At 42.8% G+C, this 15639-nt stretch overlaps 1 protein-coding gene across 3 annotated transcripts in view; it reads left to right on the top strand.

Annotated features, from left to right (window-relative positions):
* The window catches only part of LOC147697185 (interleukin-5 receptor subunit alpha-like), a 360931-nt gene that overhangs the window by 332265 nt on the left and 13027 nt on the right, over positions 1 to 15639 (top strand). For all 3 annotated transcript variants that reach the window (XM_086934250.1, XM_086934252.1, XM_086934251.1), the window contains 2 exons: positions 11613 to 11703; positions 14233 to 14323. In XM_086934250.1, the coding sequence (XP_086790376.1) occupies positions 11613 to 11703; positions 14233 to 14323 (182 nt within the window). The remainder of the gene's footprint in view (positions 1 to 11612; positions 11704 to 14232; positions 14324 to 15639) is intronic.

Raw genomic sequence — 15639 nt, 5'->3', positions numbered from 1 at the left:
ACCCTCTTCAATCTGTATTTGGAACCCCTTGCCGAAGTCCTGCGTAATGCAAATATCTCCTTCCATATGTACGCTGATGACACTCAGATCTACATAAAAATCCCATCTCTTGCAGAGATCCTCAACATGAATGAAGCCCTGAAGCTGACCGTCAGATGGCTCTCCTCCAATCAACTAAAATTAAATGCCAAGAAAACTGAGTTCCTCCTAATCTCCCCACCCAAGAACAACCCCGACATCCAGACATGGATTAATGCCATCACAGCCTTAAACTGTTCCCCGACCATTGTGGACTCAGCCAAATCTCTGGGAATTACCTTGGATTATAACCTAAATATGCGAGATCACATCAACACAATGGCGAAATCGGACAGATTCCACCTGAGCTACCTATGGAAATTGAAACCCTTTCTAGATGCTCCGAACCTAAAACTCTCTGTCCAATCATTAGTCATCTCTCGACTAGAATACGGTTGCTCCACCCTCTCTGGCTTACCTAAGATCTCGCTGGCTCCCTTAAAAGCCTGCCTTAACGCAGCAGCCAGACTACTTGCAAACTCAAAAAAATTCGACCACATCACTCCTCACTTGAAAGCGTTAAACTGGCTCCCTTTCGAGGCGAGGATTCACTTCAAGCTAGCATGCATCACGCACAAGGCCCTTCACTCTAACTCCCCTGCGTATCTGGTTCAGAAGCTTCTGTTATCGGGAGGAAACATAAACTCAAGATCGACCAAGGCCCTCCTACTCCGGCCTGCACGTTTTAGGAGAATAAAAACTTACAATCGAGCTTTCACCGGAACTGCACCAAGAATATGGAACTCCCTCCCTCCCGACATTAGGAAAATCCCTTCCTTTGCTCGCTTCAAAAAAGAGGCCAAGGCCTTTCTCATGGGTAAATTCCTTGGATAATCTTGTTTCCCTTAGCCATCTGAGAGACTATTGCTTTATCCTGTGTCTTTGTACATTACCTCTCTTGTTCATTGTATTATTCTTGTCCTGATGTACAGACTATTCCTTTCCCCAGGTACGTTACCTGTTTGCTACCCTCTCCCACCTTTCACCCCCCTGATTTTCTGTAAACTCTCCTATGTACTAATTTATTATCATTTTACCTGTTTTTTGTTGTGCTATGACCTACCATGACCCTGTATTACTCTACTTGTGTCTGTGAAGCGCTCGGATACCCTCACGGGTCATGTTTGGGCTCTATAAAACCTTAAAATAAATAAATAAGGTGGCTGGGCCACCCTGGGACCGCTGCAACCGCCAGGGATCAGAGATCTCTGGAAGTGGTGCAGCGGTTTTAAAGGCCACAATATGTTTGGCTGGACCTCTGCGGTCCCGCCGAGCATATTACGGGTTTCCTCTCTGCTGTGGTTCTACCACCATGAATATCATGGCAGAGAGGAAATAAAGGGGGCCTTACAGGGCCCCCTGTTGCCTCTGGGTCATAGGGTGCATGCAGGGGGGCACATGATGTGCCCCCTTGTGCACTTGCACCCCAGTACCTGCATGGCATAGACTGCAGCATTCCATACCGTGTAGGTACTGATTTTGACGCCATTGCGGTGCCTATTTGATAGGCACAGCCATGGGAACGCCAAAGAACTGGCCGCCAGACCAGGAGAAAACTCCTACTCTGGTGGGCGAATCAACCACAGGTTTGGTGGTGCTGGCGGTCCCGTTCCCACTCCAACAAATTTATAATCATGTCCTAAATTATGCACAGAGACTTCTGTTTAACATGTTTAGTAATGTCAGCGTAATATGGCAGTTGGGTTTATCTTACAATGCCTTCAATCAGTAAGTGACCTCCAACTTTAAATTACCCAGACTTCGAATAGTATTATGAATCTCCTGGCGTCAAGAATCAAAATTCACAAAGCTTGCCCGTATATGTGAAGCCTTTTCCTCGCATTCTGGGACTGTCTGTGGTTAAAGTGTAACTAGGCTGAGTGTGATGGCCCGTAGCCTGGGAACTCAGATGCAGTAATCACACAGCAAAAATACAATGTCCATTTATAGGTATTACTTTTGAAATTATTCGTTTTTAGGGCTCGGACTCCTCCCCACTGTAAAGTGGGAGGAGTTTCGAGAACTAATGTTAAAGAAGAAAAAAAAGTATCTCCTAGGGCTTTTGCCGAGATAAATTCCACACATTCCTTTGCGTGTTCTGTCATCTGGCCAGTGATTCGTGTTCGTTGTGCTGTCGTTTTAATAGGCTTGAAGTGATAGGGTAAATGTAGTTTTGTTCCGCCATTTTGGGCATATTTCGTTCGTGCTCGCGCAAAGAAGTACATTAATTATAATTAGGAGCTGTCAGGGTGCCTCCGTAAGTGAATGCAGATGGCCGGGCGCGTTCACCATTCACCATTCAGCAGCGCTCAGCGCGCAGCTGCTGCATGCCAGGCCGGGAAAGGGCTTCATCAGCCTCACTCATCACCATACTTCAGACCAGAATACAAATAAATATATATGCTCACTCGTGCAGCGTGGCCAGTGCCTAGTCTGCAGGCTTCAAGCGTAAGACTGCTTTCATAGTCTCAATATTGTTCCTGTTCTAATAAATTTTTTACAATAGCGATCGCGAAAGCGATCGCTTTCAGTGCTGCTTTTTTTTTTGTGGAGAGCAGATCTAATGCCCTTTCCAATGCTTGTTATACCAGGCAGGGCAAGGGTATGTTGTGACTGCATATTAGTCCCAAGCAGAAAACCAGGCATTTTCTCCTGAAGGAACCAGCACTTTCCCTGCACCTTAAACTTGAGCGGACACTCTCAGTCTGTAAAGAGGGCGGCGTCTTGTCGAACGCACACCCCGTGTCCACGCTTGGGATCTGTCAACAAATGTCGCCTTCCTTAATTAACAGCGACACGGAGCGCAGCCGACACAGCTCTCGTCTTTGTTCATCGCCTTAAAAACGAAAACAAAGGGAAGCGCGTAGAAAAAGAGTGAAGCGCCCACCCAGACACACAACACGAACACAACACAGCAAGAATTAACAGAATGTGCAAAGAACAAGAACGGCTGCTTCTTATATCTGTGATAGGTTGTGCAGGATTAAGGAAGTAAAATAGGGCTGCCAAGGAAACCTATTAGGACGGTTTTACAACCTTCATTTATAATGTGCCTGTCCTCAGAGCGCGCTCCGACGAATCACGCTCTCCATACAGAACATAAACCAGCTCTCGGAAAGGGGACTCCACCTTACCACGAGTTTCTGCATTGTAGGCGCGCCTGTCTTCAATGCGCTATAAATGACATATTCCAGGAAGGGCATTTTAGGGCAAGTGGTCTGAGGGAGACTCTTTATAAACAGTGTAAGGGGACCATTTTCAGAGCCGGGGTGATGTGTATGTCATTCTGTGTGTAGTTTTTTTCTCATCTCTGTGCTCACATAAGCAGCCTATACAATCAAGGCTTAGTGGCTAAAAAAAAAATCTAGTTACTAAATATTGAAAAGTGTGGGAAGGAGTCGAGATGTTATTTTGAGCAGGTCTCTATGCTCCGACTGGGCCCACCGACATTAGTGGCCCTGCAGATGCTAGCTAGTGCCTGGAAGGGGGTATTGCTGCTGCAGCACACGTGGCGACCCACTGCTGGAGCATCGCAGCGCTCACAGGGGCTCAAGAATCGACCCAGTGCGGCAAGATGATGACCGCAACCCTCCCGCTCTGCTGACTTGGAGCCAGGGCCTTGGGCTAGCCTGGGCCAGGAGAGTGCCATACAGGGCCTCCCAATGCATGCTGTGTGTGCTGCATACTCCAGTGGTTGCTGGCTGCCCGGAGGGGGCAGATTCGATGCGTGACTGCACATCAAATAGTGAGTCCACCAAGGAGGCCTTAAACCATGGGGTGGCACAGAGGCCCTTGCATGGAGCCTCCGAGGAGCTGAGACTGCTCTAATGACTAGCTGGATTACAATAAGGCGTACCCCTTGGATGAACTACTTCACGTGCCTTAGAGACCACTGCCCAGTAGGATGGTGTAATGCAGGTTTAAGTATATTCCCCGTACAGCCCCCCCCCCCCCTCAGACTAACCTATGCCTGATTAACAGTGCCTCTGTGCTTGCTTTACTTCTGGATAGGACACGTATGGAGTGCATAGTTGCTTTAACAGTTCCTAAAAGGGACGTCAAGTCATTTTATACTATGCATGCTTTATCTCTCACACTTTTTTCCACCATCACGTGCAAGACATGTTAAAAGGACCTCTCAGGCACTAGACAAAAATGTTTCCCACATAGGCTCAAAAGAAGCAGAATATACAAACCACCCACCCCGCACAGTGTAGCATTAACAGGCGCTTCAGCGCCCCATATAAGTGTAGTAAGTGATATATATAAAAGGTACAATACAGAATGTCTCGACCCACGCCACAGAGCAGAACTGAAGCTGAATAATTAAAGTGCTGCAGCTTATATTGTAGGCGTACACAGTTTGCAGATCCTCCTTTGAGAATCAGGAATCTGAATATATGGAATCCAAAAGCACACGAGCGTTGCTTAGTTGTAATTAAGATTATATAAACTCAACCCTGTTATACAACTGTATACTTGCATAGCGGATGAACACTAACGTGTTTTATTTGTGCTTTAGTTCTGGCAATAGATACCTAGTAAAACCCATGGTAGCATTCAAGTGTTCTCAGCAAATATCATTTAACTGATGAGTTCGGATTTGATTGGTCATAATAATCCCCCCCATCTCCAAACCCTGATAGATCACATATTTCTGAAACTAAATATAATATTATATCTACTCACAACACAGGAATAACATATTTTTGTTGTAACCATTAGAAAATTAAACATCGTAATTTTTTTCTAAACACGATAAACTCCTGACCTCTAACAATTAAGATAAATGTTCACATCTGCTGTTTATTTTGATTTGTGTTTGCTGAGGGAATGCAGTATAGGTTTTCGATTTTATACACTGAATTATGGAGGTTTTTAAGCCATGCTTAGGCACTGCTCTATTTACACCCAACTATTTTCATTTTAGTAAAGGAAACACTTGGCTGCTCAACAAAAAGAACACATCAAAACACAAAAAGAATTCATAGCAAATTATATTTAATAGGACTAAGTGTATGACTTGCTTGCTAAAAGATGCCCAGTTCAAAGGTACCAACCCACTGAAATGTAATCAAAATAAATACACTTGTGGTAATCAGTGTTCAAAATGCGAATTGTTTGGAATTCTAAATCTACTGTAAAATGTTACTGCAAAAGAGTAGTGAGTAGTGAGTAGAGTAGTGAGTAGAGTAGAGTAGTGAGTGCAGAGTAGTGAGGTGAGTAGAGTAGTGAGTAGAGTAGTGAATGCAGAGTAGTGAGTAGAGTAGTGAGTAGTGAGTAGAGTAGTGAGTGCAGAGTAGTGAGTAGTAAGTAGTCAGTAGTGAGTAGAGTAGTGAGTAGAGTAGTGAGTAGAGTAGTGAGTAGAGTAGTGAGTAGAGTAGTGAGAGTAGTGAGTGCAGAGTAGTGAGTAGAGTAGTGAGTAGTGAGTGCAGAGTAGTGAGTAGAGTAGTGAGTAGAGTAGAGAGTAGAGTAGTGAGTAGTGAGTGCAAAGTAGTGAGTAGTGAGTGCAAAGTAGTGAGTAGAGTAGTGAGTAGAGTAGTGAGTGCAGAGTAGTGAGTAGAGTAGTGAGTAGAGTAGTGAGTAGAGTAGTGAGTAGAGTAGTGAGTAGAGTAGTGAGTAGTGAGTAGAGAGTGCAGAGTAGTGAGTAGTGAGTAGAGTAGTGAGTAGTGAGTAGAGTAGTGAGGTGAGTAGTGAGTGCAGAGTAGTGAGTAGTGAGTAGAGTAGTGAGTAGAGTAGTGAGTAGAGTAGTGAGTAGAGTAGTGAGTAGAGTAGTGAGTGCAGAGTAGTGAGTAGAGTAGTGAGTAGTGAGTAGAGTAGTGAGTAGAGTAGTGAGTAGTGAGTAGAGTAGTGAGTAGAGTAGTGAGTGCAGAGTAGTGAGTGCAGAGTAGTGAGTAGAGTAGTGAGTAGTGAGTAGAGTAGTGAGTAGAGTAGTGAGTGCAGAGTAGTGAGTGCAGAGTAGTGAGTAGAGTAGAGAGTAGTGAGTAGAGTAGTGAGTGCAGAGTAGTGAGTAGAGTAGTGAGTAGAGTAGTGAGTAGTGAGTAGTGAGTGAGTAGAGTAGTGAGTAGTGAGTAGAGTAGTGAGTAGTGAGTAGTGAGTAGAGTAGTGAGTAGAGTAGTGAGTAGAGTAGTGAGTAGTGAGTAGTGAGTAGAGTAGTGAGTAGAGTAGTGAGTGGAGTAGTGAGTAGAGTAGTGAGTAGTGAGTTGAGTAGTGAGTGCAGAGTAGTGAGTAGTGAGTAGAGTAGTGAGTAAAGTAGTGAGTAGAGTAGTGAGTAGTGAGTGCAGAGTAGTGAGTAGAGTAGTGAGTAGAGTAGTGAGTAGTGAGTAGAGTAGTGAGTAGAGTAGTGAGTAGTGAGTGCAGAGTAGTGAGTAGAGTAGTGAGTAGTGAGTGCAGAGTAGTGAGTAGAGTAGTGAGTAGAGTAGTGAGTAGTGAGTTTAGAGTAGTGAGTAGAGTAGTGAGTAGAGTAGTGAGGTGAGTAGTGAGTGCAGAGTAGTGAGTAGTGAGTAGAGTAGTGAGTAGTGAGTAGAGTAGTGAATGCAGAGTAGTGAGTAGTGAGTAGTGAGTAGAGTAGTGAGTGCAGAGTAGTGAGTAGAGTAGTGAGTGCAGAGTAGTGAGTAGTGAGTAGAGTAGTGAGTAGAGTAGTGAGTAGAGTAGTGCAGAGTAGTGAGTAGAGTAGTGAGTGCAGAGTAGTGAGGTGAGTAGTGAGTAGAGTAGTGAGTAGTGAGTAGAGTAGTGAGTAGAGTAGTGAGTGCAGAGTAGTGAGTAGTGAGTAGAGTAGTGAGTAGAGTAGTGAGTAGAGTAGTGAGTAGAGTAGTGAGTAGTGAGTGAAGTAGTGAGTAGAGTAGTGAGTGCAGAGTAGTGAGTAGAGTAGTGAGTAGTGAGTAGAGTAGAGTAGTGAGTAGAGTAGTGAGTAGAGTAGTGAGTGCAGAGTATTGAGTAGAGTATTGAGTAGAGTATTGAGTAGAGTATTGAGTAGAGTAGTGAGCAGAGTAGTGAGCAGAGTAGTAAGTAGTGGGTGCAGAGTAGTGAGTAGAGTAGTGAGTAGTGGGTGCAGAGTAGTGAGTAGAGTAGTGAGTAGAGAGTAGAGTAGTGAGTAGTGAGTAGAGTAGTGAGTAGTGAGTAGAGTAGTGAGTAGTGAGTGCAGAGTAGTGAGTAGAGTAGTGAGTAGTGAGTGCAGAGTAGTGAGTAGTGATTGCAGAGTAGTGAGTAGTGAGTAGAGTAGTGAGTAGTGAGTAGAGTAGTGAGTAGTGAGTAGAGTAGTGAGTAGAGTAGTGAGTAGAGTAGTGAGTAGGACATCACAGGCAGCAGCTGTGCAAGCTTCTTACACTCACAAGGAGACCACAGGCAGCTGAGGTGCAATCTTCTCCCACTCACAAGAACGACATCACAGGCAGCAGCAGTGCAAGCTTCTTACACTCACAAGGAGACCACAGGCAGCAGAGGTGCAAGCTTCTCACACTCACAAGAAGGACATCACAGGCAGTAACGGTGCAATATTCTCACACTCAAAAGGTCACTGGCAGTACACATCACATGAACACACTCCATAACACATAGCAACAATACATTGGCATTTACAATGCCATTAGCTCAAACTCAAAGAAATCCGAGCCCGATTGCATTTCTAATGCTTGTTTATATTTGCATATAGGAAAGATTGATCAGTTAAAATGTTGAACACAAAAACCGGAATTTCCTAGTACTTTATAGAGCGAGTTAAGACCTCACGAAGTATTCTTGCACTTAGAAAAATGAAACCCATAGGATGAAGTCTGTAGTGTACAAACATATTCAGCAGTTTAAAGTCTTCATAAGGTGCCATCGAGGACTACCTCAGACGTCTCAATGTTGCTATAGTAAATGTTTATCTGCAAAGTCACTGGGCACTTTCAATGTGTATTTCCTGTGTCCTAGTTTATCATGTAGTCTTGTTTTAAGTCGGATAGCAGTCAGTAAGTACTTCAGCAATCATGTCCAAAACCCAATAGTGAACCCAACTCAAAAGTAAATTTCGAATCCATGCCACATCCAGGAGGACAGTTAGCTGGCAAAGGGAATCAGGTGGTGTATCTGGTTCTTGGGTGTGCAGAGTACCAGAAATAAGGGATCCTATGTTGGTAAAGAATTGTCATCAGACACAGTTCCAGGGTAATCACAACCTGGTTCCAGTCGAAGGTTAGTGAGCCATCTGATAGCTGGGATTGACTGTACATTTAGGTCAGCAGCAACGTTTGCTGTCACTGTTTTGGTAACATCGTGTCACTGTCAAAAGGTTAAGATGGAGGGGGTAGCCATGGATCTGGGGGCACTCACTAAATAGCGGATTCTTATTGGTTCTCTCTTCATGTCTCTGTTTGCTGGTCCTCAGTGGGCCACATCTCCCATGCAAGTAGATCCTGTCATTGGTCCAAGCCTAGAGAGAACATCCCACAAATGTCCTGGTCTCGGCCAAGTGTCTGCTGAGAGCATGCTGCTACACTTCCTCTGAGATTAAGACAAATAAGTACTACTTGCTCCAAAGGGCACCGAACAGGGCCAACCCAGGGATGCTAGGGTCTATCGAAAAGTTTTCCAGATTCAACAACCATAACCCTTGCCAACCAGGGCAGGGGACAGATTAGTAGATATTATTTACAACACTTATCTAATAAATTCAGCTATCTACCTCTGAATTTGCATTGGGAAGCTCTCATACATACTTCTTTAAGATTCCCAGTATGAGAAAATACAACAGTAACATACGCTTCTTACATACCAGCAAATCTGTCCCAGACAGAATCCAGAAAACGATAGGTAAAGGGCACACATGTATTCTGACCATAAGTGTAAACTACAATAATATTTTGATTCACAGAATCAGTATTGAGGGAACCCACCAGATTCGTAGATTTTCTGCTGTTCTAAGTATATGGAAGGGGTGCAAAAGGAATGCCCAAGAAGACCGTTAAGGGCGCACACTGGAATGTTGAGAACACCTGCAAACTCTGAACTTTAAGGGAAGTCGCAGGCATTCCCAAGTATTTTCCCACCTCAAATGCACACCTAAAAGTAGCTCCCCAAAACGTTGAATTAAGGTCGCCAGACACGCTATTTTGCTGGTGTATGGAGAAAGGATTTCTCCAACCAAAAACATTACTAATGTGTGGAAAACAATTGTGCAAAACGAATATATGTGAACTTTTATCCTAGCTTTAAACCTATGGGTAACCCATAGGTTTAAAGCTAGGATAAAAGGATAAAAGACAGGCATATTATCTACAGGTTGATAACCCATAATGGGTTATCAACCTGAAATTAAAACTGACACATGACTAGGAGTCTATAATGTTGAAGATAACAATTATGGGCTCCTCATTCAAATATGGTGAAGGGATCTCAGACATTTCCATCTGCCACAGCTCAAACACAAGCATGTTACTCGAAAAAAAACCTCATTCAGGTACTGGCATGCTATGACATGACATGTTTCAAGTCTCAGGGGCCCAGGAAAAGGATTGCAGGTTTCTTTTCACCGCAGAGATGTGTAAGCCAACATGTTTTCGTGAGTCGGTCACAAGCAGGTCTTTTTCTGCAGCTTCTCATCTTCATCCTGTGTGCACTTTTGTCATTTTACTCTTTTTTAAAAACATTATTAGTATTATAATTTGCTGAGGGTGTGTGTCTTTCTTTATTTTCGAAGGATACGCGTTCCAGTTTATGGGATGTTTCACAGTGCCTTCAAGGGAAGATAGTGTTGCACGTTTTTTTTGTCTTGGGTTTTTTATTTCAATTTAATTGAGTACTGTTTTTTTGTTTCCATTCCAAAACTTAAACACACATTTCAAAGGCATAGAGGTTATAAATGACTTCATCACTGTTTTTCTCATATATTTTAAAATACTGCTGTACCTCATCACTATCTTTGTCCTTTGAAGAGACAGTGTATTAAGGCTTCTCTTTCATTCTGTACAAAATGTGAACTGAGGCACTTAACATGGTGCTTTCAAGTTCCTCCGGTAAAATAGAGTACCCCAATGGCTCAAATAATCCTTGCGACTCTGCTGCCTTTGAGCTAGGTTTGTACTATAGAAATAAAACCTACATACATACATATATACATACATATGTACGTATGTATGTACGTGCGTACGTACATACATATATACATACATGCATACATACATAATACATATATACATACATATATATACATACATACCTACATACGTATGTACATACATACATACATACATACGTACGTACATACATACATACATACTACATACATACTACATACATACATACATTTATCTATATACATGAGGGAGTTGTGGTTGTTTGAGGGGCCATATTCTAATGTGGTAGGCCTACTGAAGGTACATTTAGGAATCTTCTGCTATTTTTTGTTTTTACAGTGGGGGAATGCACCAAAGCCTTTGAAAGCATTTAGTGACCTCTCTTTCCATATATGGCAGACGAAAAGCCCACATTGGCCATTACGGGAGTCTCACGACCCCTGATGCAGTAATACTACATCAATAATTCCTGTACAGTAGGAAATGGGGAATTACTTTAGAAAGTTGTGATTCCACAGCATTTTTTGCAGGTTACTACTGAATCCTGGAATGCGCTGTGCAGGCTAATTCCACCAGATTTTACCTGCTGAAATTTTAACTTGGAAAACCCTGATGCAGTTATACCTTAGTTTTCTGAATACTAAGGACCTGATTAGGAGGTTCACGGTGCTGGCTGAGAAATAAATCCGCAGATGAAAATAACGTTATTATACCGTAAAACTGCCCTGGTAGTGTGCAATTATGAGTAAACCCCATGGAATGAGGAATTACTGTGTGGGGTCAGATTTAGCAGTCGTAAAACCACACAAAGGGGCCGATTCACAGAACTAATTTAAGGCAAAATCCTAAACTTACTACTTTTGGTATTCACAGAAGTTAGGATTTTGTCTTAAGTTTGTCTTAAGACAAACTTAAGACAGACTTAAGACAGACTTAAGACAGAATCCTAACTTAAGTCTGTCTTAAATCAGTCTTAAGTTTGTCTTAAAACAAATTTAAGACAAATTCCTAACTTCTGTGAATACCAAAAGTAGTAAGTTTAGGATTTTGTCTTAAGTTAGTTCTGTGAATCGGGCCCAGTATTCCCAATGGTATGGGGTTTAAGACATACGTTTACCACCTTCTCTGGGCAATGTGCTGTGGCCTCTGTGTGGGGCTGGGGTGGAAGGAGAGGGGTGTGGGAGGTAGGGGATTAACGGGGAAAGAGATTTGGCTGCTGCTTTTTCCAGAAGGGATTACAATCCCACCCAGAATAAAGGAAAGCAGAATCCCCTAAGGCAATTCCACCGGCACCGCCTGACTCATAGTCGGGGCCTAAACCGTAATTGTGTTACTAGGGATAAGGCTTATTGTCTGCCTTGTGAATCAATCTCTGGTAATTACATAATTACATACCTTGAATTTTGCTTTTTAAGACAACGAACACACTCCCAGATATTGCACATGCCCCAATTTAGTTTTATTATTCTTTTTTGACAGGCATCCCAGGCAAAAGTCACCTGCTGACAATTTTGGGGGTAATAATTGCACCGGTCCTGATGTCACTGCTTCTACTCTACGTGTGCAAAAGGTAAATGCAATAATTTTGTAAGGCACGAAATATCACTGGGGTATCAAGGCCCCTACAATAATGTTATAATTTCTTATCACTATGCAGCACTTAATTTCAATATTATGCAGCACAAATTGCCCATGTACGATCACAGAGATCCCTCCTTGTTACCTACTGTGACTTTTTGCCTTATGTTATCTAAAGGCGAACTATGGATTGGATGTACAAAATGTTTAGCAGTCGCAAAGCCTGCGATTCGCAAAGTCACTTGTTTTATGACCACAAAAGAATGTATTTTGTTGCTCAAAGTTTATTTTGCAAGTTGGAAATGCCGTGTCTGCTTGCAAAGTATACTTTGCGGTCTATACCATTCCGCAAATGTTAGGGGGGTGTATGAATGGTCCCGTCTCCTTTGTGAATTGGTATACAATGTGTTATTTTTGGTGGGAAACTAATGATCTGTTACAGAAACCCGAATAGGAGTGGTAACATATTTGCAAGTGGAAATGGAAGCTATGCCTAGCGGGCAGTTCCCATCTGAAATGTGTTGGCTGTCAGTATGGGTAGGAGCAGATAGTGGTCCTGGTGATCGCTGCATGCTTGCTCTATGTCAAAACAATAATTTTTCAAAGCTGCCCGGGGCTACTTTAAAAACACTGGGGCAGATTTACAAGAAACTGAGGCATCTGTAGAGCTGCGTCAGTTTCCCTGCGGCAGCCTGCACAACCCTTGCGTCGCCTTGGATGCGCCTTATTTACAATACAGCACAACATGGCGCAAGGATTGACAGATGTGTCAGAAATTCTGACGCATCTGTTGGCGCAAAACTCACGCATTGCTGGAGTCGCGCCGCAAGCATGCCACAACTCCAGCAATGCACGGGGAGTCCTATTCTCAATACACTGCATGACTCTTGCTTCAAGCAGGCATAGGGTTTTGATGCAGTGGCATCCTAGATGTGGCGCCGGGAAATCTTGTAGATTTCACTGCGTCACTTCGACAAGGCTTTCCTGCATGGGAATGCTCGCCCTGCATACATTATACCTGACACAGTTATAATGTGACGCAGGGCTTTACAACGTGACGCATCTCCCTAGATGCATCACGTTGTAAAGTGGCCACATTGTTTACACCACCGCTGCATCACAAAAGTACAGCAACAACGGCGCAAAAGTGTTGCAAGGGCCATCTATTTTTTAATATATCCTGGGTCGCTGGGAATAGAAAATTGGTCAGTAAGGAATCCCAGAGATATTTTTACATTCACCACTTCACCACACACCACCAAAAAAACCTGCTCAGCTGTAATCAGGCGTTGTAGCACAGCTGGGCAGCATTCGGCTACCTAGTCGGGAACCCAATGAAGAAGCATGCCGCCAACTAGGTTGGTGAGTGAGGGTTCTTTTTACAAACCTGAGTGGTGCCTGGCACAGTAGTTGTAACAGAGTCACCTCTATTGGGTTTGTCCACTTTGTTCATGATATAAATTGAGAGGCCACCTGATGGGCGTCCAAAGTGATTTCATTTAACAGCCCTTTGGTGTAACCCATGAAAGACTGCACTCTGTATTGGAGACAGAGCCCATGTTTCCTGCAGGCAAAGGAGGTTACCCTCCTTGATAGTTTACGGGCCCCATTCTGGGTTAAGGTCTGCCTTAGGACCACTACATCCCAGGCCGAGATGTGGCCGCTAAATTCATACCTTTACTGACAGTGCTCGGAGCAGCCATCGGTATTTTCTGAAAATGTCATGGCAATCCATCCCCAGTCTTTCATTCCCAAGGTAGCCTCAGGACGGAATGGGAATACCAGTAAGTAATTAAAACATAATAGCACAATATAATCCGTACATGTAAAGAATTAGGATGTAAAATGACGTTAACCATATATTTAAAATGATAATGCATTTTGCCAGGACATTTAAATGCCTGAGTGCTATGATTTATATGAATTCAAATTCGAATCTTTATTGTTTTAATTTAATAAACACCATAAACATATATTCAATTCCACATAAATAACACATAAAATTATTTGAATGTAATGCATGATTGCTAATGATTTCTTAAAAGTAAAATACAAGTGCCATTGTATTTGAACGCCTAAACACATGGTAGTAATGTTCATCAAACTGAAATGTTGACGTTAGGGTTTAGTATCAGTAAAAAGTGCCACTGTGCTACTAAATCCTATAAAGTCATTTACACGTATTAACAAATTAGGTTTGAATACCCCTAAGGTTATAATTTCTTGTAGTAGTCACAGCTCATTTAAACAGTTTGTCGCATAAAATCCAAGATTTTCATAATTTTACATTTGATCTGAGGATCAGAAGGATCAAGTCCCTTTATTAAAACCGTACTGCAGGTTCTGATGCCTCTTCTATTAAAAATGTTTTTCAAAAGTAAAACGTGTGCATTCTTTAAAAGGGGGCAAATACAGACTAGGTGAATGATGTTTTCCTTTGCAGCACTGCATTGTCTGTATGACTTTGGGCCGTTGTATGAATAATTTCAATATTTTCAGCAGAAACACGTTTGTTTTTTAGGTGCAAACTAAAGCAGAAGATTTGGCCTCCTGTTCCACAACCAAAGAACAATTTGATCGATTTTCAGAAAGAACTCAATAAGGATATGAAGGTAATAATTAATTTACTGTCATCAATTTCCTATTCACATGCAAACACAACCCATTTCCCTAATTCCAAAGCCCAAATTTCTGACATTGGCCAGAATTATTAGTTTGGCAGCTAACACCACACTTATGCAGTTTTCTTAAAATTAATGTTGGAGGGTCAAACCACACGAAATTTAGCGGGTAAAAAAAGCCCATGCAGTTACAAGGACAGATACAGAACTAAAATCTGCTTGTCATTTCCCATCCAATGGCTGCTATTTACTGTACCTGATGAACACCGCCCTCTGCTGTGTAGGACTTCATTGGGTGCAATAAAAACCATCCAAACAGTGGGCCACTGAGACTGTGGTAATTTCACACTCACCTGTAGGAGTTAGCAGTGGCTGCTGCAACTTAACGCGGGTGGTGAGGCAAATAAAAGAAAATACATTTAAATAAAACACTTTTCTGCAGGCCAGCTGCCGCCTCTCGTCCTCTTTTGCTCTTCGGTCAACTCCAGGAGCAGGAAGCAGAAACCAGGAAGGACAGAGGCTCCCAGACTACCCCAGCCAATCACGACACTGCGTTACTCGGATGCTCGGATGCAGTTGTAATTCCCCAAAAGCTACATGCACTAACATGTTTCCATATGCAGAGCTCTCAGGTTTCCCAGGATCATGTAGAAGAAGTGGTTCCTCCTGGTACCAGTTTGTGTTGGTCAATCCATTACAAAATCATGGCTAAAAGTCCCACAATGCAAACAAATCGTGTAATAGATTAGCTACTCAGGCAGTGACCTTGGAACCTTGAGAGCCCTTAATTAATATTAATTTGCTTTTTACAACAATGGGGTCCTTTATGGAGGATGGGGGGAATAGCCTGGAAACCTTTCTCTCCGTATAATTAGCGATATCATGGGCATCAGTAACTCTGAATGTATAATTACTCCACAAATTCCATACAAGGCCAAGTGTTTCCACTTCCACACCAATTCCCACATATATTTCACCCCATAAAATCACCTGCTATCAGCATGCAAAGTGTCTGGGTAAAAAACGATGGACCTGTGGGGTTCTCGTGGGCTTGTAATCCTGCTATGGCCGGCCTCTCTCATTACTGGCCTGATTGACATTACTGGTCCATGTGTAATGAGGGCCATAGTTAATACAGCCCAGTGGGCATGGTCAGTAATCCGATGGCTCTTTGTGTCTCTCACATCTTGTACTTCACCATTATAGACAGGATATCTATCAAGTCGTAGTGTCTGTATAGTGGTGGTGATTATCACAAAGGCATGATAAATACAAGAAAGACAATATCCTCTGAGTGAAGATCCTGG

This window comes from Lissotriton vulgaris, chromosome 8, assembly GCF_964263255.1.
Source record: "Lissotriton vulgaris chromosome 8, aLisVul1.2, whole genome shotgun sequence".
Classification (NCBI taxonomy): Eukaryota; Metazoa; Chordata; class Amphibia; order Caudata; family Salamandridae; genus Lissotriton; species Lissotriton vulgaris.
This window is presented reverse-complemented; position numbering and strand designations above follow the sequence as displayed.